This window comes from Carassius gibelio, chromosome B15 (assembly GCF_023724105.1).
Source record: "Carassius gibelio isolate Cgi1373 ecotype wild population from Czech Republic chromosome B15, carGib1.2-hapl.c, whole genome shotgun sequence".
In the NCBI taxonomy this organism is placed as follows: domain Eukaryota; kingdom Metazoa; phylum Chordata; class Actinopteri; order Cypriniformes; family Cyprinidae; genus Carassius; species Carassius gibelio.
In genome coordinates, this window is record NC_068410.1 from 23,320,028 (window position 1) to 23,347,659 (window position 27,632).

The following is a 27,632-nucleotide window of genomic DNA, read 5'->3' on the forward strand; positions in this document are numbered from 1 at the left end:
TTTTATTCCCGCTTGTGTGCCCTATTGTCATGTAGATGCGACATACCGTTGTTTTTTTATCCACCACTCTCTTGCCATCACCATTATAGCTTACAGGGAATCCAAAGTGCACCCAAACACCAGACCTGTTGGTTATTGGAGGATCTTCTATTTCTGGTCTGTTAAACGCATTGGCCACCGCGTACAGTGCATGAACTGCTACACGCAGTACACGCTGAGTGAGTGAGCGCCTGACTGAGTAGCCTAACATAAACATATAAGTTGGTGTTTTTTTCTTCTTCGGGGGTGTCAGGGGCATTGCCTGTTACGTCGTTTGGGTTATTGGACTACCTTGTTCAACGCATATCATTATATTTCACTTTCTTCTTTTTTTTTCAAATATAATTAATTAGTCCAACGAACCGTTCGATACATAATGTGTACCGCCTACCGGACCGAAAGCCTCATACCAAACGGTTCAATACGAATACGCGTATCGTAACACCCCTAATATGAAATGATGTTATTATGTTAATTTTTACATATATTAACAATATTATTATTTATTTTAATAGTAATTGGCGGCCCACTTGCGATAGCATCACCACCCACTAGGGGGCCGCAGACCACAGGTTGAAAACCACTGCTCTACAGTATGAAAAATTATTGTCACCACTGTTGAGGATCATATGATAAGTGTTCATGTCTAAAAGCCTGCACTTTTTTTCTCATGAGCACTGCTATTTGTGTTTATGTGTTATTGAAGTTTTTATCAAGACTTTTTTTTTTTTTTCAGTTGCAGCTGAATGTCAAGCAGTAAACCAAAAAAAAAAGAAAAGACCACATCCTGTATATTCATTTGTAGCAAGGTATAGACAGAAAGTATAAGCTCAACTGCATTGTCAAGGTTTGATTTGATGGAGCACAAATGCTTGCTCTGGAATAATTTTTCTGTGTGTTGCTTGTCTCAGCTTTCTGGCCTATCTGCTACCTTTTGGTAATAATGGGAAATAAAGGCTTTCTGAGTAGTTTGAAGCTTTCATGAAGTTGTGAAAAAGCTTTTAACCTGTTAACCTGACCCCCCATTATGGGACTCACAGCTGAAAGTGCTCTACCTAACTTATAATTGTAACAGTTTCCTACTTCAGTGTGTTACTCACATAATTTGTGTGTATTTGAAAAGAAGATCCTTTGGGCTTTTTATCAACCAGATTTGATAATGCTCAAAAGTATTAAAAGTTATAGACACTGAAGTGCCTTGAATTATTTTTTTTTTTTTACCATACTTAAATATTTATTATTTGATATAAAAATACATGAAATCAGTCCTGGAGCAATCTAGAAAAGTAATGGTTTGAAAGCCACATGTCTCATGAGTTTCTATTTCAAATCTGAATAAGATATCATGAAAAATTTGGCTCCTGCTAATATTTTTATGAGACTATGTCTATACCCCCCACCCCTCCATATATATTAAACAAAACTGTATTGGAGGTTTCTACAAACTATTTAGTCATTAAACATACCACTGCATAGTTTTTTTTCAAATATAAAATACTAGACAGAAACTTAGACATCATAAAAGTGACTTATACAATAAGAATAATTTGAGTAAGATTACCAATTACAGGTCGCTATAAGTTCCAACTCCATCTGCTGACAGGTGCGTCAGAGCGCGTCACGAGAGAGCACCAAAATTGAAATATACTATCTTTCGCCTATCTTTCATTCACTTTTTTTCCGGTGGAAATCTCTCATTCTGTTTGTGACACTGTACGTTGCAGAACCATGGCATTTCTTTACTACCAAGACGCAGTTTCTGAGCGTGAGTTATTCCATAACGAACACACAAACAGTTCTGTCGCTGAAGAACTGAAATGAAAACAAAGGAATTATGATCCATATTACAATGTTATTGCTTCTTTGGACTTAACGTGCTTCATGAGATGCCGTTCAGTGGATCCTTACCTTTCTAACTAAACCAGGATTTACAGCCGTGGATGTGTTTATGACTCGTTATTCCTACACAGCAAAAAATCCAGAGTGAAATTAACTCTGCTGGGAGTACATGTGAGACCACACTCAAGAGTGTGAAAGTGTTAAAATAGGAGTGTTAAATTAACACTGAAGCTGAGTTAAAGTTAATGAGGTAATTAAGTGATTAATTGAGTGATGATTGACCATTATTGACGGTACCTGATGTTAACATGCAGAATCAACAAATACGAAAATCACTATTTTAATGGTGTCACCATTATAGTGGTCAGTGTTTGCTTTAGTTGGGCTATTGACCCGTAAAATGTTAAAGTCAGATTTTAATTGTCAGTTATAACTTAGTTATAAAACTGATGAACAAGCAAAGACTATTGTTTTTTTGTGAATTACTGAGATAAAGTTACATTGTTGATTATTGCAGCAATGAGATTCTTCAACAACATATTTCCAGCAGTTTAAATACTATCTGAGGAATTTCTTAAAATTTGTTTGCTCAAAAATCTTTCAAAAGAGTCTTTTAGTTAGACATGCAAACATCAAGAATCAACCTGTGAATCTCAACAATGGTGAAAATCCAAAAAGCATGTTGCAGTGCATTCTGGGTGCCACCTATCAAAATTCATCCATGACTCCCATGATGCATTGCGGCATGAATAAATTATTAGCAGAATTGTTTCAGTAATTTCCTTTATTCTTACTATTCTATTTTTTTTTATGTTACTTTTAGTAGTTTGTTTTCTAATGTTCAGAGTTGTTCTTTTTTTCTGAATATGCGGTTTGTCACCATTGTTGAGATTCCTACACTAATCTTTGATGTATGTGTGAGCCTAAAACAAGCTTTTTTTTTATTATGAGAACAACTTTCAAGAAATCCTTTTAATTAGCGGGTACTGTACAATCACAGGGTTGTTATCAATGAAGTCAATCAAATCTGTTTAGGCTTTAGTTGAGTTTTGTGATTCGGGTCAAATGCCCATGTTATGATTTTTTTTCTTGTCTGTTTGTTATAATTAAGTTGCAACAGCCAAAGAAAATCTTACTTTAAAAATGTAAGGCTCAAAAGCCCAACTAAAGCAAACACTGACCACTATAATGGTGACAAACATAGTGATTTTCATCTTTGTTGATTCTGCATGTTAACATCAGGTCTCGTCAATAATGTTCAATCATCACTCAATTAATCACTTAATTATTTCATTAACTTTAACTCTGCTTCAGTGTTAATTTAACACTCCTATTTTAACACTTTCACACTCTTGAGTGTGGTCTCACATGTACTCCCAGCAGAGTTAATTTCTCTCTGGATTTTTTGCTGTGTAGGGATCTGGAATGTACTGCGTTTTCATTATTCATGTTTTGATGTTTACTGCTTACACAAATGTAGCAAATACAGTTTTATAAGCTTTCCATTGAAAAACAGCAAACTGTCTTCGATGCTTGAGGATTAGATCTTTATAATGATATATAGTTTGTCAAGATTAAATTTGACCCATTTGATTTAATCTATTCATAAACACTGACAAGTGCGAGTCGAGGGGCGTTCAGGACGCCCGTGTCGGGGTGCAGGCTAACAGGTTTTAACACAGTGCACATTAGTGATATCAGGTGGTCAGACTCGGTTTCTCCACCATATCTATTAAAACATTGTGGAGCAGAGTAGAGGATGGTTGGAAAAAAATCTGTGCCAACTTGTGTCATGCGTGGTCTGGTCAACAGATTCACATATTTATCAATAATATAAAATATACAAGTGTGTAATGATAATTCATAATTGATGTGAGTAGTTGCAAAAATTTTTTGGGTGACCTGTTTGGGGTCTCAGAAATGTATTCTACTGAATCCCAAATAAGTATAATATACACACACACAACCAAGTCAATGTAAATTCAAACACAAGAGACATACGAAGCAATACATTTTTTTAATTTTTTTTACATTGATACTGAATCATGAAAAAAAAAATATTTTCAGCTAGTTTGAATCTTTCTGAAACTTTTTCTCTAACACATGATGTACATTTTATCTCTATAATGTGTCATGTTTGACCTGACTCTAGGTATCAGGAAGTCCTGAGGTTTTAACACAGTTGTGTTTTTTTAACTGTCTGTCATTATTTGGTCAGTATGGGGCTTAGTCAACTTCCTCTTGTGCTCTGTGAGTATTGCTTTCTCTGGATGTGTTTCAGTGAATGTTAATTACTATTATATTAAGAATAGGATCAAGTGATTTAGGGTACCTGGGATTTTTTTTATTTTTTATTTTTTCATGCTGCTCATTTCAAATGAAAAATATATATAAAGGTAGCATGTCTATAGTTAGTGCTGTTTGTGAAGGAGAAATGCACTTTATTGTGTTCTGTTTGTTCAGAAGATCTGATTTTTTGTGTGCTTTATAATAATGTTTGTTGAATCAGCTCTGTTAGTTTGTTATGCGCAGATGCTTAGTGTAATGTGTAATTTAGATATTCACTATTGCAAAGTTATTAAGAGTTTCTTTATTCCTCTGCTTGTGATCAGACTGTCAGTTCTCTAAACATGCTTCTCTGCTATGATGATTAAATCTGTAAAATATCAAACCGGTGTTTCTGTGTTCATCTGGACACAATATATTACTTTAAGTCAGTAGAATGTCTGTTGGGAAACCATCACAATAAAGAGTTAGCGGATATTATTCAGACGGTCTACTAGTACTCTAATAAGTGTTAGTTGAAATATAGGTGCAAAGTTACTTATTGTCAACAAAATGCTCAAAAGGGAGCATCAAAATAAAGTGTTACAAAAAATGACAACAAAAACCTGTTGTGCAGCTGAGAAACATTTTAGAGTAAACTGATGGTGTTTTACAAGAATATACCTTCATGTGGCTAATGCAATTTACACAGTTTCAGCTCAATACTGACATTTTATTTTTGTGTTTTTAGTCCTGATTTCAAATATCCACTCTGGACAAACTGAAGGTGAATGAATTTCATCACATAGCCACATATGAGTGATTCTACACTTTTACAAACTAGCCGTAACAAGAGTGTTATGAACTGAAATGATTATAAATATTCATTCTTAAGTTATTTTGTGTTTTGACTAGAGGAAGAAATATCATTGAACCAATAGCAGTGATGATACACAGCAAATACTATATATTTCTTCACTTAATGAACTGCTCTGAGAAATTATTAAAAATGTTTCATAAATACATTAAGTGACTGTAACAGCTATACAGAGCACAGTCTTACCCATATACTGTAGCATGTGTGCTTTGCAATAAACTGTATATGCAGTAAAAACAGCTAACATTATTTTTATTGTGAATTGTCATTGTACAGGAAGACCAAAACCCACAGTAACCATTACGCCTGCTCAACATGTATTCAGAGGAGATACAGTCACTCTCAGATGTGACATATATGGTGGAGGAGTCAATAGCTGGCGCTACTACTGGTATAAAGAAGGTTTATACAGTGTTTTCAGTGATCAACAGGAACACACATTCAGGTCTGTTACTGAGTCTGATGCAGGTAAATACTCCTGTGATGGATTCATTGGATCAAACGGCTCTAATCGCAGTGATACAGTTACACTGACAGTATCAGGTGAGGGTGATCATCTTTTCATATTCACACAAACACACTTTTAACATGTTATTAATGAGGGATTTCTCAATGTCAGCTCCCATAGCAGTTTTCTTAAGTGTTCCTTAAAAGGTTAAAAAGTTAACAGATTTCTAGGGGCCAATGACCAAATTTGTGTCGGCCGTGTTATAACTTAAATTTTTTGGCTAAAAACAGAATTCTTCTCAAAATGAAGATGATTTCAGTTTTTGAAGTCTTGATAATCAAATTTCTTTCTTTGTTTTGTTTTTAACAAAATTGGTTCATATGATTGTCAAACAAGGTTTCATTTTTTTTGTTCAAATATTACTGACACCCTATGAAAATAGTTGTGATATTTCTCTGGAACATGTCTGTTTAATTAAGCTTTGTAGGCACGGTCTGGTATTTGATAACAGCTCCACATAGTGGTCAGAAATAAGACATTTTCTTTCTGTTGTTGATGACTGATTATTGTAAACTGCTGTATCTGCAGAAAACTCTGGGCTGTTAATCTAAAGGCAGTGGGTTTGAACCCTGTCTAAGGTTTTTTTTTTTGCACCTCTCTGTCCTTTACTTTTTTTTGTTGTACATGTAATAAGAGATGGTAAACAGCAGGCTTTCTGGTTCATTCATGTGCTGATGAAGTGAGAAGGCTACATATCAAAAGTTGTGTGCACAGATATCCAAACATTAACTAAGGTTTAGATGTTGATTTGTTTAATTAAAAGTAACCATGTTAGAGATCAGTGTTTGCTTTGGTTGGGATCTTGACTTATGCTGTAATTTTTTTTTTTTTTTACTGTTACAACTATATGTTCCTGAAATGTATTTGTGATAACTCAAAAGACTAGAGAAAATATCATCAGGTGTTGTTTATTATACTATATGTTGGTGGTAATAATTATCGCTGTTGGACAGTGTTTTCTCTACTTCCTGTTGGCCTTCTGTAGCTAATCATAGCTCCGTGTAGCTGTTTTTATTTAATATTTTTTCTCTATAATCTTTCTTACTATCACTGTCTGTTTGTTTGTTTTTTAAATTGTAAAATATAACTTAATTCACACCATATTTCTGATATTACCGATCAATCTTATCAGATTAACTTTGATCGTTCACTCTTCCGTGACTGCAGTACACCTGCAAAGCGTTAGCACTCGTTAGCTTGTCATTAGCGTTTTCTTTTCTCCTCTCCTCTCCTCTCCTCTCTCACGCTGAAGTTTTCCACAAGTTCATCAAACAACCGCAGTAAGAATATTTCATCAAGCACGGTGAGTAATGGCTTCTCCTACAATTGTTATTTGCACCTCTTGCCACATGTACAGTTTATCTATCTCTGTCGCTGATGAGGGATTCACATGTGATAAATGCAGGGAAATAGTTAGGCTGATAGAGAAGATTTCAGAATTAGAGACATGCATCCAAACTTTAATTGAGGACAGTAAGAATGTTAGGGCTCTAGATACGGCTTTGGATGCGTCTAGCTCAGGGACTCCTGTACATTGTCCGGTTCCAGCAGAGCCCCTGCAGCAGGGCAACTGGGTGACGGTGAGGCAGCGTAGTCGTGGGTCAAAACACCGCTCTTCTGTTCCGATCCAAACATTAAACAGGTTCTCCCCACTCAGTGATGCACCCACTGAGAAACCTGATGAAAGTGCTCTAGTTATTGGCGATTCTATTGTACGGAACGTGAATATAGAGACACCAGCCACCATAGTCAAATGTTTACCGGGAGCCAGAGCGCCTGACATCTTGGCAAATTTAAAAGTGCTGGCTAATGCTAAACGTAAATACAGTAAGATTGTTATTCATGCCGGCGCTAATGATGTTCGACTTCGCCAGTCGGAGATCACTAAAAATAACTTTAAAGAGGTGTGTGAACTTGCAAGCACGATGTCAGACACTGTAATATGCTCTGGTCCCCTCCCTGCTTACCGTGGTGATGAGATGCATAGCAGATTGTCATCACTCAATGGCTGGATGTCTAAGTGGTGCCCACAGAATAACATAGGTTATATAGACAATTGGACAAGCTTTTGGGGCAGACCTGACCTGTTTAAAAGAGATGGTCTTCATCCCTCCTGGGGTGGCGCCACTCTTCTGTCTAGAAATATGGCAAATAGTCTTAGTGTTTATACTTGACTAACTGGGGCCCAGGTCAGGAAGCAGACAGACTGGCTAAACCGACCGTCTGCTAGCTGCCTCCCGTCACAGAGGTCAGTTAATTCTCAGCACATAGAGACTCTTTCACCTAGATATCACACTATAGAGACCGTGTCTGTTCCACGAACTAGAAAATACAAAAAACGTCCAAACCAAGTTAAGATTAACAATTTAATTGAGGTTCAACAAATAAAAAACAAATGCAATATGGATAAACAAATGATAAAGATTGGTTTATTGAATATCAGATCCATTTCTACGAAAACACTTTTTGTAAATAATATGATAACTGATCATAATATAGATGTGCTCTGTTTGACAGAAACTTGGCTAAAACCTGACGATTACATTATTTTAAATGAGTCCACCCCCCAAGATTATTGTTATAAACACGAGCCGCGTCTAAAAGGCAAAGGGGGAGGAGTTGCTTCAATTTATAACAACGTTTTCAGGATTTCTCAGAGGGCAGGCTTCAAGTATAACTCGTTTGAAGTAATGGTGCTTCATATAACATTATCCAGAGAAACCAATGTTAATGATAAATCCCCTGTTATGTTTGTACTGGCTACTGTATAGGCCACCAGGGCACCATACAGACTTTATTAAAGAGTTTGGTGATTTCACATCCGAGTAAGTTCTGGCTGCAGATAAAGTTTTAATAGTTGGTGATTTTAATATCCATGTCGATAATGAAAAAGATGCATTGGGATCAGCATTTATAGACATTCTGAACTCTTATTGGTGTTAGACAACATGTTTCAGGACCTACTCATTGTCGAAATCATACTCTAGATTTAATACTGTCACATGGAATTGATGTTGATAGTGTTGAAATTATTTAGCCAAGTGATGATATCTCAGATCATTATTTAGTTCTGTGTAAACTTCATATAGCCAAAATTGTAAATTCTACTTCTTGTTACAAGTATCGAAGAACCATCACTTCTACCACAAAAGACTGCTTTTTAAGTTATCTTCCTGATGTATCCGAATTCCTTAGCATATCCAAAACCTCAGAACAACTTGATGATGTAACTCTCTATTTTCTAGCACTTTAAATACAGTTGCTCCTTTACGCTTAAGGAAGGTTAAGGAAAACAGTTTGACACCATGGTATAATGAGCATACTCGCACCCTAAAGAGAGCAGCCCGAAAAATGGAGCGCAGCTGGAGGAAAACAAAACTAGAGGTATTTCGTATTGCTTGGCGGGAAAGTAGCATATCCTACAGAAAAGCATTAAAAACTGCTAGATCTGATTACTTTTCTTCTCTTTTAGAAGAAAACAAACATAACCCCAGGTATTTATTCAATACAGTGGCTAAATTAACGAAAAATAAAGCCTCAACAAGTGTTGACATTTCCCAACACCACAACAGTAATGACTTTATGAACTACTTTACTTCTAAAATCGATACTATTAGAGATAAAATTGCAACCATTCAGCCGTCAGTTACAGTATCACATCAGACAGTGCACTATAGACCCCCTGAGGAACAGTTCCACTCATTCTCTACTATAGGAGAGGAAGAATTGTATAAACTTGTTAAATCATCTAAACCAACAACATGTATGTTAGACCCTATACCATCTAAGCTCTTAAAAGAGGTGCTTCCAGAAGTCATAGGTCCTCTTCTGACTATTATTAATTCCTCATTGTCATTAGGATATGTCCCCAAAACCTTCAAACTGGCTGTTATTAAGCCTCTCATAAAAAAGCCACAACTTAACCCCAGAGAACTTGTAAATTATAGACCAATCTCGAATCTCCCTTTTTTGTCCAAGATACTAGAAAAGGTGGTATCCTCACAATTATATTCCTTCTTAGAGAAAAATGGTATATGTGAGGATTTCCAGTCAGGATTTAGACTGTATCATAGTACTGAAACTGCTCTCCTTAGAGTTACAAATGATCTGCTCTTATCATCTGATCGTGGGTGTATTTCTCTATTAGTTTTATTGGATCTTAGTGCTGCGTTTGACACAATTGACCACAACATTCTTTTGCATAGACTTGAACACTTTGTTGGCATCAGTGGAAGTGCATTAGCATGGTTTAAATCGTACTTATATGACCGCCATCAGTTCGTAGCAGTGAATGAAGATGTATCATATCGATCACAAGTGCAGTATGGAGTACCTCAAGGCTCAGTACTAGGGCCGCTACTCTTCACACTTTATATGTTACCCTTGGGAGATATCATCAGGAAACATGGTGTTAGCTTTCACTGTTATGCTGATGATACGCAGCTCTATATTTCCTCGCAGCCCGGTGAAACACACCAATTTGAAAAACTAATGGAATGCATAGTCGATATAAAAAATTGGATGACGAGTAATTTCTTACTGCTAAATTCAGAAAAAAACAGAGGTGTAAATCATAGGGCCTAAAAACTCTACTTGTAATAACCTAGAACACTGTCTAAGACTTGATGGTTGCTCTGTCAATTCTTCGTCATCAGTTAGGAACCTAGGTGTGCTACTTGATCACAATCTTTCCTTAGAAAGCCACGTTTCTAGCATTTGTAAAACTGCATTTTTCCATCTCAAAAATATATCTAAATTACGGCCTATGCTCTCAATGTCAAATGCAGAAATGTTAATCCATGCATTTATGACTTCAAGGTTAGACTATTGTAATGCTTTATTGGGTGGTTGTTCTGCACGCTTGGTAAACAAACTACAGCTAGTCCAAAATGCAGCAGCAAGAGTTCTTACTAGAACCAGGAAGTATGACCATATTAGCCCGGTCCTGTCCACAATGCACTGGCTCCCTATCAAACATCGTATAGATTTTAAAATATTGCTTATTACTTATAAAGCCCTGAATGGTTTAGCACCTCAGTATTTGAATGAGCTCCTTTTACATTATACTCCTATACGTCCGCTACGTTCTCAAAACTCAGGCAATTTGATAATACCTAGAATATCAAAATCAACTGCGGGCGGCAGATCCTTTTCCTATTTGGCGCCTAAACTCTGGAATAACCTACCTAACATTGTTCGGGAGGCAGACACACTCTTGCAGTTTAAATCTAGATTAAAGACCCATCTCTTTAACCTGGCATACACATAACATACTAATATGCTTTTAATATCCAAATCCGTTAAAGGATTTTTAGGCTGCATTAATTAGGTAAACTGGAACCGGAAACACTTCACATAACACCGTACTTTCTACATCATTAGAAGAATGGCATCTACGCTAATATTTGTCTGTTTCTCTCTTGTTCCGAGGTCACCGTGGCCACCAGATCCAGTCTGTGTCCAGATCAGAGGGTCACTGCAGTCACCCGGATCCAGTCTGTATCCAGACCAGATGGTGGATCAGCACCTAGAAAGGACCTCTACTGCCCTGAAAGACAGCGGAGACCAGGACAACTAGAGACCCAGATACAGATCCCCTGTAAAGACCTTGTCTCAGAGGAGCACCAGGACAAGACCACAGGAAACAGATGATTCTTCTGCACAATCTGACTTTGCTGCAGCCTGGAATTGAACTACTGGTTTCGTCTGGTCAGAGGAGAACTGGCCCCCCAACTGAGCCTGGTTTCTCCCAAGGTTTTTTTCTCCATTCTGTCACCGATGGAGTTTCGGTTCCTTGCCGCTGTCGCCTCTGGCTTGCTTAGTTGGGGTCACTTCATCTAAAGCGATATCATTGACTTGATTGCAAATAAAAACAGACACTATTTCAACTGACTTGCTGCTTCCGGCTTTGCTACCGTTCGGATGTTCTAGCTTACTGCTCTGCGCTTTGCTTCTTATTTCTGTACTTTTTTATAATTTTTCTAAGATTTTTACTTCAAGAGATCAGCACAGTGCTCAAACAACAGATTTTTGGCACAAACGCTAAAACTAAAAACATTGGGACTGGAATAATACTACAAAAAGAAGACTTTGTCTCCCACTGCTAACAGCTTACATTCCTGTGACGGGATAACAACTGCCTACATTCAAACAGAAGAGAGAGAAAATGCCTCCTGTTGGATCTACTTGTTGCATGAACTGCTGCAAACTTCTACAAAGGATTGTGATTCTTGAAACAAAGTTACTTTCTGGACATCCAAAATAGACGGAACACTTAGCAGACCGTCGTCATGGACCCCCTCAGCATACAGCCGGTGAGTCCCATGAATCTTCTGAATCTCAACAGTTTATACCAAGTGTAGAGGAACAAGCCAAAACTGATCGCCACTCTAATCGATGGCACAAACAGGGAGCGAGACCCAAAGGAACACGAGACATCAGATTGTCACGAGTTTCTCATATTGCTGCCATAGCTTCCTCTACGCCAGATTCGACTATGACAAGGCTTGTAAATACTGGTATTCTATAAACCCCTATACAACTTGAGAACAGATTTCAAGCATTTATGAATGCGGGTGAGGAATCACCAAATGTATTAAAGCATGGATCTGATCAGCCAGCAGCTAACACCGCTACTAACAGGCGCTCAAGGACGAGCAGACAGCGGCATTCAGCTCAGAGCACAGCCGAGCCAAGGACTCTGATAGTGGGTGACTCTGTTATCAGAAACATCCGTAGCAGGACTACAACAACATGCTGCCTTCCTCAAGCAACAGTCTCTGATGTGAACAAGGAACTTCAGAACATTCTGATGAAGCACAAGACTACAAATCGAATCATCATCCATGTGGGAAAGAATGATATTCGGAAAGAGCAGTCAGAACTCCTTAAGAAGGACTTCAGTGAACTCTTTGTAACACTTCGAAGATTCAAAGTTCAGTCGTTTATCAGTGGACCACTCCCAGCAAGGGGAACAAATATGTTTTCACGGTTGCTTGGGCTGAACACATGGCTACAAAGATCTTGTAATATAAAAGGAGTAAATTTCATCGACAACTTCAATCTTTTCTGGGGCCATAGACAATTGTTTAAACCAGATGGCCTCCACCCAAACAAACTTGGTGCCAGAGTGTTTAAGGACAATATCTACTTCTCCCTCCGTCATCCTTCAGCAGAGTGTGTCAATCCATTCAGCACACACACACCGGGTCCGAGTCATCATGTGGTGGACATATCCCGCAAGGACACTGATAACACCACGCAGCCAAAACAATCACTGCTGATGGACACTATCCCTGCTGAGCCCTGCCCACAGAGCTCCTCACAGACAGACTGTGATGTATCAGAACAGCTACAAGATTCAGCACCCAGGGATGAATTTCTGTAAAACAGCCAGCGAAGCCAGGACAACACATCACAGCCACCGGAAACACCAGAGACACAGCCCATCTCACCAGACACATTATCACTCTCTCCAGCATCTCCACTTCTGTGCTTCTCACAGAAAATGGAGGAATTGGTGCATGCTGGGACTAAACTCTCTCACTCATTTGCTGCTAGCCCCCAGATTTCAACAAAAAAACGGCGGGCCCCCCAACAACCAAAGACTGTGGGCCCTGTTCCTGTGAGAGCTCTCCGACCGCTGCCACAACGCCAGGGCCCAAACCCTCTATCTGCTGAAGGTGAACCAAAAACAACTGATAGAAGCTCTCAGTGATATGTGTCGGGTCCCCGCTATAATAGCAGCAACATTCACAAATGCTTACAGAACAAGCGGGAACCCAGTGTGCCTGTAGCTTTCTCTATTTCAGTTTTATCACGTGATAGAAAATCTAAGGCCATCTCAAGCCGAAGGGCAAACTCATCTAATCTGCAGCCTATTATGCATCAAACTAAGATTGATATAAAGACACAAAGCACTGCCATCAAGTTAGCACTTTTAAACATTCGCTCACTAAAAAATAAATCATTTCTAATCAATGACTTTATAACCACAAACAATTTGGATTTTATATTTCTAAATGAAACATGGCTAGAAGACAACTGCAGTGCAACAGTCCTAAATGAAGCAGCCCCTCCTAACTTCACTTACATGAGAGTTTGCAGGACTGTTAGGAGAGGTGGGGGTGTAGCTGCTATATTTAAAGATGTCTATCAATGCAAGCAAGTGTCATTTGGTCAGTACTTGTCTTTCGAGTATCTAGGGATTGTGCTGAAAGGTGCTCCACGCATTCTGTTTATTATTATTTACAGGCCTCCAAAATACTCTTCAGCATTTGTTGAAGAGATCACAGAAATGTTATCAATGATTTCCTCAGAGTTTGACTGTTTTGCAATAGCAGGGGATTTTAATATTCACATAGATAATGCAGAAAACAAAACTACAAAAGAAATGATAATGGTTTTAAACACTTTTGACCTGATTCAGCATGTGCATGGACCCACACACAAATGTGGACACACTCTAGACTTAATCATCAGTAGGGGTCTAAACATTTCATCCATTGTTATTAAGGACGTAGCACTATCTGATCACTTCTGTATTTTCTTTGATATATTGATCTCTGCTACCACTGAATCTAGATCTGTCTCTGTCAGAAGGAGATGCATAAACGAGAACACACGTGTACTATTTACGGAGGCTATATCTTTAACACCAAGCATTTCTGCAGACTCTGTTGATATTCTCCTTGATTCTTTCAACTCAAAAGTTAAGAATGTTATTGATGATATTGCTCCAATAATAGTCAGTAAGAAAACAAACAGACAGAAATCAGTTTGGAGAAGATCAAAAGCAGTTCAGACTATGAAAAGACAATGCAGAAAAGCAGAGAGGATGTGGCGGAAGACAAAACTTGAAATTCACTATAGCATCTATAAAGACAGCCTTCATGCTTATAATGTTAAACTAGCCACAGATAGACAGAACTTCTTCTCAAACCTTATAAACAGTAACTTAAATAACACTCATACTCTTTTTGCCACTGTTGAGAGACTGACAAACCCCCCAAGTCAGATTCCCAGTGAAATGCTATCAGACAGCAAATGCAATGAGTTTGCTTCCTTCTTTTCCGAGAAGATCATCAATATCAGGAAGGCGATTTAGCACATCCTCAAGTAATGCAGAGGTCAGACAGATTCGGCCACAATATCAAAAAGATACTATGTCTATTTTTGAAACAATTGATAGCAAAATTCTGGAAGACATAGTGCAGCACCTAAAATCATCAACCTGCTGTCCTGACACACTTCCCACATCTTTTTTCAAAAGTGTGCTTAACTGCTTAGAAGCAGATCTTTTAGAAGTGGTGAATGCCTCACTTCTTTCTGGGACATTTCCAAACTCCCTAAAAACTGTAGTTGTTAAGCCCCTCCTGAAAAAGAGCAATCTTGATAACACAATTTTGAGCAATTTCAGACCAATATCTAATCTTCCTTTTATAGGCAAAATTATAGAAAAGGTAGTTTTTAATCAGATGAACAAATACTTAAACTCAAATGGATATCTGGACAATTTTCAATCTGGTTTTCGACCGCATCACAGCACAGAGACAGCACTCATTAAGATAATAAATGATATTCGCTTAAATTGCGACTCTGGCAAAATATCGGTGCTGGTATTGCTAGATCTCAGTGCTGCGTTTGACACTGTCGATCATAACATACTACTAGAGAGACTGGAAAACTGGGTCGGGCTTTCTGGGATGGTACTCAAATGGTTCAGATCATACTTAGAAGGGAGAGGCTATTATGTGAGTCTAGGAGAGCATAAGTCTAAGTGGACGTCCATGACATGCGGAGTCCCACAAGGCTCAATTCTTGCACCGCTCTTGTTTAGCCTGTATATGCTTCCACTGAGTCAAATAATGAGAAATAACCAAATTGCCTATCACAGCTATGCTGATGATACCCAGATTTACCTAGCCTTATCTCCAAATGACTACAGCCCCATTGACTCCCTCTGCAAATGCATTGATGAAATTAATAGTTGGATGTGCCAGAACTTTCTTCAGTTAAACAAGGAAAAGACTGAAGTCATTGCATTTGGAAAGAAAGATGAAGTTCTCAAGGTGAATGCATACCTTGACTCTAGGGGTCATACAACTAAAAATCAAGTCAGGAATCTTGGTGTGATTCTGGACACAGACCTTAGTTTCAGTAGTCATGTCAAAGCAGTAACTAAATCAGCATACTATCATTTAAAAAACATCGCAAGAATTAGATGTTTTGTTTCCAGTCAAGACTTGGAGAAACTTGTTCATGCCTTTATCACCAGCAGGGTGGACTATTGTAATGGGCTCCTCACCGGCCTTCCCAAAAAGACCATTAGACAGCTGCAGCTCATCCAGAACGCTGCTGCCAGGATTCTGACTAGAACCAGAAAATCTGATCATATCACACCAGTCCTCAGGTCCTTACACTGGCTTCCAGTTACATTTAGGATTGATTTTAAAATACTTTTACTCGTATATAAGTCACTGCATGACCTAGGACCGAAATATATTTCAGATATGCTCACTGAATATAAACCTAACAGAGCACTCAGATCACTAGGATCGAGTCAGTTAGAAATACCAAAGGTTCACACAAAACAAGGGGAGTCTGCCTTTAGTTACTATGCTGCCCGCAGTTGGAATCAGCTTCCAGAAGAGATCAGATGTGCTAAAACACTAGTCACATTTAAATCTAGACTTAAAACCCATCTGTTTAGTTGTGCATTTATTGAATGAGCACTGTGCTATGTCCGAACAGATTGCACTATATCTTCACTGTTTTATTTTATATAAAATCAATTTCTAACTGTTTTTAAATTGATTTTAAGTAAATGTTTTAATAATTTTAAAAGTTTTAAAATTGCTTGTTTTATTTTTATTTTTTTCTTATTTTTCATGATTATTTTACTTTCTTTGATGTAAAGCACTTTGAATTACCATTGTGTATGAAATGTGCTATATAAATAAACTTGCCTTGCCTTGCCTTGAACAGAGATGACATAACTGAATTCAATGATGAACTGCCTTTAACTATCATTTTGCATTATTCAGACACTTTTTTCCAAATGAAGGTTGTTCAGTGCTTTGGCGCAATGTATTTTGTTTAAAGCACTATATAAATAAAGGTGATTGATTGAATTATTGAACTTTTTAAAGTCTAATCTCCGACTAAATAGAATAGGAGTTGTTTAATTAGTTGAACTGATTATAGTAGAAGTTGTTCTAAGAGCCATCTTTCTCTTACAGTGGCATTCAGACTCACACATAAATCAATAATCAGCATATGAACCTCAACAATAGTGACCATAAAAAAAAAAATAATAAAAAAAAAATGCAGCAATGCATGCTGGGTACTAGCGTAGTACAAAACTCATCCATGGCTCTCAGCATGCATTGCTGCATGAATAAATACCACAGGTTTTCGTACAATAGAATAGTCCATTTTCTTTTATTCTTACTACTGCTTTTATGTTTGCTGTTTTTTTAATGATTAAGTTGCTTATTTTGTAATGTTCAGAGGTTTATCTGAATATTTTGTTAATTATCACCATTGCTCAGGTTAATGTGCTGATTCCTGATGTTTGAGTCCGAGCGATATCATGGATTTATACATTTTGCACACAAACTGTTTGGAATGTTCTTTATATTAACTAATTATCACAGAACCACTGTCTCTCAAAAATCTAATTTACTGTAATTTTTTTTTTTTACAAGCGGTTAGGCTGTGGATGAAATTAGTCAGTTAATTGAAAATTGTCATAAATGTACTATAACCAACTACTGACTTCAGTGTTACAACTTATACATTTCAGGAACACACGGTTATAACAACCAAAGAATAAATTAAGTCAGAAGTCAAGGGTCAAGTGAACAGCTAAAGCAAACACTGATCTCTAACATGGTTACTTCAAATGAAACAATAAATCAACATCTAAACCTTAGTTCCGGGGGGGATCTAGAAAAATATTAATGGGGTGGCGAGAAGGGGGCAGGAATTTTTGAGGGGTGGCAACATATGGCAGACGTATATACAGGTGCTGGTCATAAATTAGAATATCTGATGCTGTCTGTTGTTCAAGAGTGGCTTGACACAAGGATTGCGTGGTCAAATGTATTATGTAATATATCACATTATACTTTGCAGTATATTTTCATATATTTTTGTTTTATAAGGGTTGTTCCTGTGATTGATTCTTACAGATTTATTTCTCACTTTTCCTTAACAATCAAGATGCAATAATGATTTACTAGTAAGAGAAGAAGAAAACCTTCAGCTAAAAAACATTAATAACTACTAATCCTACTAACTTTATATTGACAGATTTTCCTAAACCAACTCTGACTGTTGAGCCACAGAGTTCAGTGTTCACCGGAGACTCAGTTACTCTGAGATGTGAGGGGATTCAGTCACAGTATGGATGGGAGTTTCTCTGGAGAAAAGACTCAAACACTGAAACTATTGAAGCTGCAACTAAAACAATCAATCGTGTGAAAGCCTCTGATAGAGGAGAGTACAGCTGCAGAGCACGAAGAAGAGAATATTACACAGATTACAGTGTGCCAGTAATGGTGAAAATATACGGCAAGTATTTTACATAATGCACAAATAACTTAATGAGACAGTAATTGCAATAAGAGCTATAGAGAACAACATTTCAGTCTAATCTGATTTAGCATGATTTACAATCAAGTAACAGTGTTCATGCAACAAAAAATGTTCATTATTTTCATTGTGAATTTGTTGTTATTGTACAGAAAAACCAAAACCCACAGTGAAAATTAAACCTGCTCAACCTGTGTTCAGAGGAGAGACAGTCACTCTCAGATGTGACATATATGGTGGAGGAGTCAATAGCTGGCGCTACTACTGGTATAAAGAAGGTTTATACAGTGTTTTCAGTGTTCAACAGGAACACACATTCAGGTCTGTTACTGAGTCTGACGCAGGTAAATACTCCTGTAATGGATATATGGCATCACACGGCACTCACCGCAGTGATAAAGTTACACTGACAGTATCAGGTGAGTTTGGTCATCACTTCACAAACACACACACACACACACAAGTTTAACGTGTTATTAATGAGTGATTTCCCTATTTTTTTAGATCCAGTGGCAGTTTTAAGTGTTTCTCCACAGAAGTGGTTGACTGAAGGAGATCCAGTGACTCTGATCTGTCAGGTTCACAGCTTCTCTACAGGCTGGATATTCAGCTGGTTCACTTTAAACGTCTCAGCAGGTCAGCTGTGTGATTCATGTGGTAATAACTGATTTCAGCTCAAGTCCATAATACTAATAAATATTCAATAAAGTGTATGGTTTTACAGAGAACAGCCATCATTATCATCTATTCTCAGAGAGCAGCAGAGGAGCAGGAGGAAACTACACGGTCAGTTCTGCTGCTCTAAATCTCACAGGAGTTTATGTGTGCAGAGCAGAGAGAGAGAAATCAGTCTATAAAACACAGTACAGCAACACACAGCTGCTATGGGTCATTGGTGAGTTCAAACAGAATTAAATTATTGGTTCATTTTTAATAGAGTTTCAATGCTTAAATCTGAATCTCTGAAACTGTAATTGTCGTCTCAGGTGTTTCTCCTCCAGTCTCTCTGATCATCAGTCCCAGCAGAACTCAACACTTCACATATGCCTCTCTCTCTCTGAGCTGTGAGGACCAGAGTAACTCTACTGGATGGAGAGTGAGAAGATACACAGACGGTGGACGGCTGGAAGATTGTTCATTACGTCGAGAATCTACATGTTCAATCAGCTCCACCAATGCATCAGACACTGGAGTGTACTGGTGTGAGTCTGAATCTGGAGAGAAACATCATCCTGTTAATATCACTGTACACTGTGAGTCTGTGTTTCTGCATTTATTTATTTCAGTTTATAATCAAAGCATGAAGTGCATTAAACATGAGTGGACAAAAACACTCTATGGGAAAGTGGCACTAAAATATTGTTTTGTCAGACATCGTCATATTGTTTATATAATTAAACTTCATTTGTTTGCTCTGTTTCTGTAGCTGGTGTGATTCTGGAGAGTCCTGTTCACCCTGTGACTGAAGGAGATAATCTGATTTTACGCTGTTTATATCAACTTAAACCCCCATCATACCTCAGAGCTGATTTTTATAAAGATGGATCACTCATCCAGAATCAAACTACAGAGATGAGCATCACTACTGTCTCAAAGTCACATCAGGGTTTCTACTACTGCAAACACCCGAGAGGAGAGTCACCCAAGAGCTGGATCTCAGTCAGAGGTCAGACTAAGAAATATAAACTTCTGTACACTTTACAGCACTAATCTAAATGTAAAAATATATCTCAGCTTCCACAGACTCAAGATCTGATGGTCTCAATCCCATGATAATTGGAGGGACTGCTGGACTTACTGTTGCAGTTTTGATCATTGTCTTCTTGGTCCTGCTGTGGTGCTACAGAAACAACAAAGGTTTAATTAATTTTCCATCACACATTTGCACACATACATTTTGATAATTTCATTCACTGTTTAGAATGCAATAACAAGAAATGAAAACTGGCGAGTGGCTTTAGTAAATAGGTGAACAGTGAGAAATATGCGTTTAAACACATAAATAAGTAGAATATATCAATGTTTATTCCATATATGTGCCAATCTTCCTGTTGCCAGCAGGTGGCGCTATCATTATAATGGAATATTGGCCTTCAGATGTGTTTATGGCAGGACTCTTATCCAACGTGAAGTTTGGGGAAGATTGAACATTTTATGCCTGAGTTACAACAACTTCTCTTGCTGTGGCGAGACATCAAATTTTGTCATGGCGTTATGGACATGCCCTTTAACAAAAACTCAAGATCTCCACAATTTAACATTGCACAGGCCTTTAGATTAGACTGACCACAAAAAATACATTCATGTGAAAAGATTTCTAGGAGTAGTTTGTCGCAGCGTAAAACATGTCACTTCCTGTTTCCAGCAGGTGGCACTATGACTATAACTGAATATGGGCATGTAGATCTGTTAAGGGCAGAAGTCTTATCTAACATGTGAAGTTTGGGGCAGATTGGACATTGTATGTCTGAGTTACAGCAACTTCCTTTTTCATGGCGAAACATCAAAATTTGTCAGGCCGCCATGGACACGCCCTTTAACGAAACCTAAAGATCTTCGCAATTTAACATTGTAAAGGCCTTTAGACACTTATCATACAGGTGAAGTTTGGGGAAGATCGGACATTTTATGCCTGAGTTATAACATCTTTTATTCCCATGGCAAGACATCGAACTTCTTCACGGCGACATGGACACGCCTTTTAACGAAAACTCAAGATCTTCACAACTTAACATCGCACAGGCCTTTAGATTAGACTGACCACAAAAAAGACATTGATGTCATAAAATTTCTAGGAGTAGTTCATCGCAGTGTAAAATATGTCACTTCCTGTTGCCAATAGGTGGCGCTATGACTATAACTGTATATGGGCATGTCAATCTGTTCAGGTTCGGAGTCTCATCAAACTTGTGAAGTTTGGGGCAGATTGGACATTGTATGTCTGAGTTATAGCAACTTCATTTTTCATGGCGAATCATCGAAATTCGCCAGGCCGCCACGGTCCCGCCCTTTGACGAAAACTCAAGATCTTCGCAATTTAACATCGCAAAGGCCTTTAGATCAGGCATACCAAATTTGGTGTTGATCTGAATAAATCTCTAGGAGGAGTTTGTTAAAATACAGCGCATGGAAATGGCAAAAATGACACAAAATGTGCTCATAATATTAAAAATAACCGACTTCCTGTTGGGATTAGAATTTTGCTCCAAGAGTCTTTTTTGTAGGTATTGGTGTGTTACATGTGTGTACCGATTTTCATACATGTACGTAAAACGTAGCTCGAGGCGCACACCGCTGAACGTGTATAGGTGGCGCTGTCGAGCCATTTTGCCACGCCCACTTCTGAAACCCATATCAGACGTAAATTTTCGCCAATTCGGAGGTGTGTGCAAATTTTCCTGACATTTTGAGTATGTTTAGGCCTTTAAAAAGGCGATTCATTTGGTACTGTAATAATAATAATAAGAAGAAACGGAGCAGATACAATAGGGTCCTCACACCTTCGGTGCTCGGGCCCTAATAATAGACTGAACAGTTCCATGATAACATGTCTGTAACATTTACCACTCTATACTATAGTAATTTTTATTTGGCACCAGCCGCAGTTAATGTTGACAGCTTGCAGGAGTGTGGTGGGGTGCGAGGTCTGTTGTGACCAATGGATGGAGACCTCAAATCTAAATGCAGATCTGAAGATTCTGTTTTTACAGATTACATTCTCAATTGTACTTGTGATGTACACCTCTGCATGCAGACACCCAACTGTACAAATTAATTTATAGATTTAAAACCCAGTCCTGAACCTGGAGAACCATGTTCTGCAGAGTTCAGTTCCAACACACTTGCTTGGACATTGCTCCTGGAGATCTTGCTTAGCTCAGGTGTGTTTATTTGGGGAAGCTAAACTTTGCAGGACACTGGCCCTCAAGAGCAGGACTGAGAGTGCTTATGATTTATCAACACGTAGTACATCTTAAAATATACAGCTCATGAAAAATAAAAGTTCCAGATCAAAAAACATCAAGTGAATAAACAATATCTTAAAATAAATTTGGATCTGGGTTGAAAAACCCAGAATGGGAAGTGTTAAGTAGTTGTATAGCTTGAAGTGTGAAGTTTATTCTTGTTGTTACTACTGGCTCTCAAAAAATATGTACAAAAACACACCATACTATATACAAATGTTGTAACCCCTTTATTCAGACACAACTCACAACTGTCCAACTTCTGTAATCCGGGCCCTGGAAGACAGAAGAGACAGAAAAAAAAACACACAGGGTAACAAACAGCAAAACATTAACCAGAGATAAGGCATTTGCAATCAATTATCATTATCCTTTAATGTGACGAATATCCAAGTGGTATGGTTGCAGAAAAAGAGCCCATCTCATTAGGCGCTGATTTGGATTTTGAAGGGAGTGCAAGAAAGTTAACGGATTATGGTCACAGTATACCACCAGAGAAGAGGCACCAGCTACATATACATCAAAATGTTGAAGCGCCCAGATTAAAGCCAAAGCTTCTTTCTCAATGACAGAATAATTTGCCTGATAAGAAAGAAACTTCCGAGAAAAAAAAGAAACCGGACGATCAACACCGTGTTCATCTTCTTGAAGCAAAACAGCTCCAGCTCCTACCTGACTAGCGTCAACTTGCAGCTTGAACGCCTGGTTCAACTGCGGTGCTGCAAGGACAGGAGAGGAAGTTAAGAGAGCTTTAACGGACTCAAAGGAAGACTGGCAAACAGGTGTCCAGCTATACTTAACACCGGACTTAAGTAGGTCAGTTAGTGGAGCAACAACCGTAGAGAAATTTGGGCAGAAACAACGATAAAACCCCTAAGAAGCTCATCAACTCCTTTTTATTTGTAGGTGACGAATACTGATCTATGGCCAAAGTTTTAGCACGAATAGGACACACTTGCCCTTGGCCTACCACTTTTCCCAGGTAGGTTACAGTCGCCCTCGCAAACTCACACTTTGCAAGGTTGATAGTTAAGTGAGCCTGGGCAAGGCGCTGGAACAGAGCTCTAATAGAGTCAAAGTGATCACCCCAAGTGTTACTAAAGACCACCACATCGCTAAGCATACTGCACAACCCTCTAGACCAGCGACCACGGTGTTCATCAGTCGCTGGAAGGTGGCAGGAGCGTTTCGTAACCCAAAACTCATTACCTTATATGAAAACAACCCTTGTGAAGTAATAAAAGTATACACCTCTCTTGCACGATGAGTCAAGGGCACCTGCCAGTAGCTCTTAAGGAGATTGAATTTACTAACAAATGTTGCGGCACCAACTTGATCTACACAATCCTCTATGCGAGGTAAGGGAAAACTATCTGGCTTTGTGACCGCATTAAGTTTCCGATAGTCAGTGCAAAACCTAAAGGTACCATCTGGCTTGTTAACCAGAAGGCATGGTGATGCCCAGGCCGATGCAGAAGGTTCCGCCAGCCCACTGTCGAGAAGGTACTCTACCTCTGTGTCAGTGTACTTCCTCTTCTCTTGGGAAGCACGATAAAACCGCTGCCTAATTAGAGAAGCCTCACCAACATCTATATCATGTTCCAAGAGATGCATCTGAGTCGGAGTATCTGAGAAGAGAGTTGGAAAATCATTAATTAAATTAATTATCTCAGTACACTTGTTCCCAGACAAGTGCTGCAGCAACTGTGGAAGTTGCTTCAATGTCTCAGAATTGTGCAAACGTGCACGCAAAACCCCATCATCAGGAGTTCTGATCTCCTCCTGCTCCTGCGCTGCCACCGGAGGAACAAGAGAAAAAACAGGAGACAAACTGGCATCACTTAGAGCCACAGGCTGTACAGCAGTTTTACTCTTAACTGCCTCTGAACGTTCGTGATATGGCTTAAGCAGGTTAAGGTGACACAACTGAGTATTTTTCCTTCTGTCCGGAGTGGCAATTACATAATTAACATCTGAAACCTTCCTGACAACCGTATACGGTCCAGAAAACTTTGCCTGGAAAGGAGATGACACAACAGGCAAAAGAGCCAACACCTTATCACCGACTGCCAAAACACGACGCTCGGTTTGCTTATCATACTTCTCCTTCATTTTAGACTGAGTGTTTGTTAACTTTTCACGGGCCAACCTCCCCGCCTCATAAAGACGTTTCCTAAAACCATTGACAGAATGGCCAAACACTAAATCATTAGGGCTGAACCCTGTACTCTCTTGAACGACTTCCCTAGAGGCAAGCAACAGCCATGGCAAACCTTCCTCCCAGTCACGTCCCAGCTCCATACATATGCACGGAGAAGGGACTTTAGTGTCTGGTGGAAACGTTCAAGAACACCTGAGGATGGTAAGCCGAGGCTTTGTTGTCTAATATGAAGCTGGCGTAAGACCGGAGCAAAAACACGAGACATAAAATTTGAGCCCTGGTCAGTCTGGACAACTTTTGGTATACCAAATATAGAAAAAAATTGCGTAAGAGCCTTTACAATGGGCCTGGTGGTAATAGAGCGTAGTGGGTAGGCAGCAGGATAACGGGTTTTTTTGTTCAGCAAAAGGTTAATTTTTCATCATCATCTTCAGATGCATCGGCAGACGCTATCAGTAAACCCTTGGCGCACAAGGCTTCATTCACTACACTTTTGATCTCTTTTTTATATCGCTTACTTGTAAGCTCTATTTTATAATGATCAGCAAGTTCTATTAATTTTTCTTTTGTCAATGCATTTAACAAAACCTTCGAGGATTCCTCTACAAAGGTTTTTACCGGTGACGCCATCCTTCAAACAATGCAGACCGCTATTATTATTAACCCTCTGGAGTCTAAGGGTATTTTTGGGGCCTTGAGAAGTTTTGTCATGCCCTGACATTTGTGCTTTTTTCAGTTTCTTATAAATATCTAAATGGGTAAAGTCTAATATCACTGTAATCAGCACAAACTGGGCTATAATAATATGTGAAATGCATGCATGTACATGATTGTATTTTTGAGAAAAAAAATGTTATGCATGGTTAGTGAAAAACTAAAAATGTTAAATCACTTGAATAAGGCAATAAAACACATACATAAAATTGGTTGCCGGAAAAGTTGAGAACTGGAGCTTGTAGCCTAGAATTTTTCTTTCTGAATGATGTGAAAATCATCTTGTTTACTCACTCACAGAAAACAATATATTGATTTAAATTTTCTAAAACACTTTTTGTTGGTAAAAGTCATATGCGAGTAGGCGTCAACTATCATGAATATCATTGTGATTTACACCTGAGAAGACAAAGGCCTGCATAATGAGCTGCATAATGAGCCTCTCATTCAACTGTGCCACTGTGAGGGAGGACTTACAAGAAAGAATGTGAGAACAAAATAAAAGTATATAATTTTATGTTTGTAGTTTATTAAGAATATATTTAATTATCCCACAACATAATTTAATATCAACTTGGGGGAGCAGTTAAACAGTTTATTAGGAACAATCAAAGCTGACTTTCAAATTTTTTGGCATCCTTTCTCTAGTCACACAATCCTTCAGAAATCCTTTTAACAATCTTATTTTCTACCAAATAAACCCCATTTATTATCATCATCATTATTATTATTATTATTATTATTATTAATGTTGAAAAGAGCTGATAATATTTTTCAGGTTTTTTTAGGGGGAATAAATCGAAAGAACTGCATTGTTTTTACATTTGTTAGAGTTATCTCTATTTGTCACATTTATATTATTTACATCAAGCTTTTGAATGGTATAGTATTGTATATTGTTATTGAAACTTCATAATGTTTCACTTGATTATACATTTAGTCAGGAATTATAGTTTGGAAAAAGTATTTGGAAAAAGTCTAACTAGTAAAATGTTTACACGTTATGTGAAAACTAGTACAAATAAATAAAAAGAGACTTACTCATGTTTATGATCTCTGCTGAATAAAGTGCTTCATTCTTTTTTCTGAGGAAATCCAAATCTCAAATCCTCAACCACATCACATCTTTTGGGGTGAATTATGTCTTAGTCCTCTAATCGCGAAGCAAACAGTAAAATAAAATAAAAACTTGAAGAATAGTCTCGCTGCTTTTTCTTCTGTGTGGGCGTATTCAAGCCGCGCGCTTCAGTTTGAATCTGAATAGCGCGTTCAGCGCGGGGGCGTGGTCACATTAGATATAATGAGCGGAGATATGAAAAACAGACATTGCGTTGTTTTCATATGGATTACTTTATCTCAGAATATTTGTTTTCGGCAGCACTTGTTTAGTTTAAAAGTGGACATTCCAGGCTTTCTATAGATATCTCTCTCATGTCTCTTCGTTGAGTATTCACGGAGTTACAGTTCATTTTAATGAAATATTTGTACATGACGATCAGCGGAGACAAAGACTGTAGACAGCGCACCTTGTTTGTTATCTTTATTTTATAAGTGCACAAAGGTTTTTTGTTATTATGTCTGTATCCAAAAAAAACTAGACCCTTTACAGATTCGATTGATGTATTGCTCTTATCTGTACGATTAAAACTGAGAGTGTAATTTAAGTTCTTTTCGGGGTTATCAGGTGAAAATGACTCAAAACGCATATATGCGTTAATCGACTCGAAAGGGTTAACTCAAATCAACATTTCTTATTACGGTCTGTACGATCTGAATAAATTAAACATGAACCGGGTAGGACAGCGACATTTTCAAAACCATATAACCATTTCTCTTAAGCTTACAAAGATACCCCATACTATTTACCTAGATGCGAATCTTCAAACAGGTTTGCGGTGGGATGGATTAAACACCAAGCCCGCAGGAGTGGCTAAACAACCAGTAATCTGGCGATTTCCCCAATTCCTCTGTAGTGCCCCCGAGACTAATGCTCTAGCCACAGACCTGTTCAAAAACAAAAAATAGTAACACAAAAGGCAGGAGAAAGTGCGGCAAACAAATATCTAAGGATTTATTTGTTAACTCAAAAGTTTACATAACCAAAAATCTAATTTAAAGCAACAATTCAAACACAACGCAACGCCGCTCTCTCCCGCTCTCTCCATCTCCAGCGCGCCACAACCAAGCCCTCTTTATGCCATCAGCTGGGACACGCCTCGCGCGCCGGCACACCCCATCAATTAAGCACAGGAACTGACCTAAGATAACAACAAGACACGGAAATACAGAACAGGAGAAATACAGACAATCGCTGGATGTAACATTGTACACATATATGGCAGTTTATTCATGGCAGTACACATGAAATTAATGTATTTATTTGTCATTTAAACTGATGTAAACAGAAAAAGTGTAGACTGGATTTTTTACAACTGTCACTCCTCTAGTGGACATTAAGTGTTAAGGCCTTCATCTGTTCAGATAATGAAAGTCACTAGGATTTTTTGGGAAGCTGAGTCTGGCCAGTTATACAGCAACGAGTCAGACGAGTTTGAAGATCTGAGTGTCATGATCCTGCCTTCATGTCCTGACTTTTCTCTAGTCTTAGGCAGGATCATGACAGACCCATGTTTTGTGTACAAGCACATGGCCTTGACTTTGGGCCAT

At 38.2% G+C, this 27,632-nt stretch overlaps 1 protein-coding gene across 1 annotated transcript in view; it reads left to right on the plus strand.

Annotated features, from left to right (window-relative positions):
* The window catches only part of LOC127973081 (Fc receptor-like protein 2), a 199,772-nt gene that overhangs the window by 159,631 nt on the left and 12,509 nt on the right, over positions 1 to 27,632 (plus strand). Inside the window, exons 3-10 of the mRNA XM_052577114.1 lie at positions 5,297 to 5,563; positions 17,844 to 18,104; positions 18,278 to 18,544; positions 18,630 to 18,768; positions 18,857 to 19,020; positions 19,112 to 19,378; positions 19,552 to 19,791; positions 19,860 to 19,982. Of these exons, the coding sequence (XP_052433074.1) occupies positions 5,297 to 5,563; positions 17,844 to 18,104; positions 18,278 to 18,544; positions 18,630 to 18,768; positions 18,857 to 19,020; positions 19,112 to 19,378; positions 19,552 to 19,791; positions 19,860 to 19,982 (1,728 nt within the window). The remainder of the gene's footprint in view (positions 1 to 5,296; positions 5,564 to 17,843; positions 18,105 to 18,277; positions 18,545 to 18,629; positions 18,769 to 18,856; positions 19,021 to 19,111; positions 19,379 to 19,551; positions 19,792 to 19,859; positions 19,983 to 27,632) is intronic.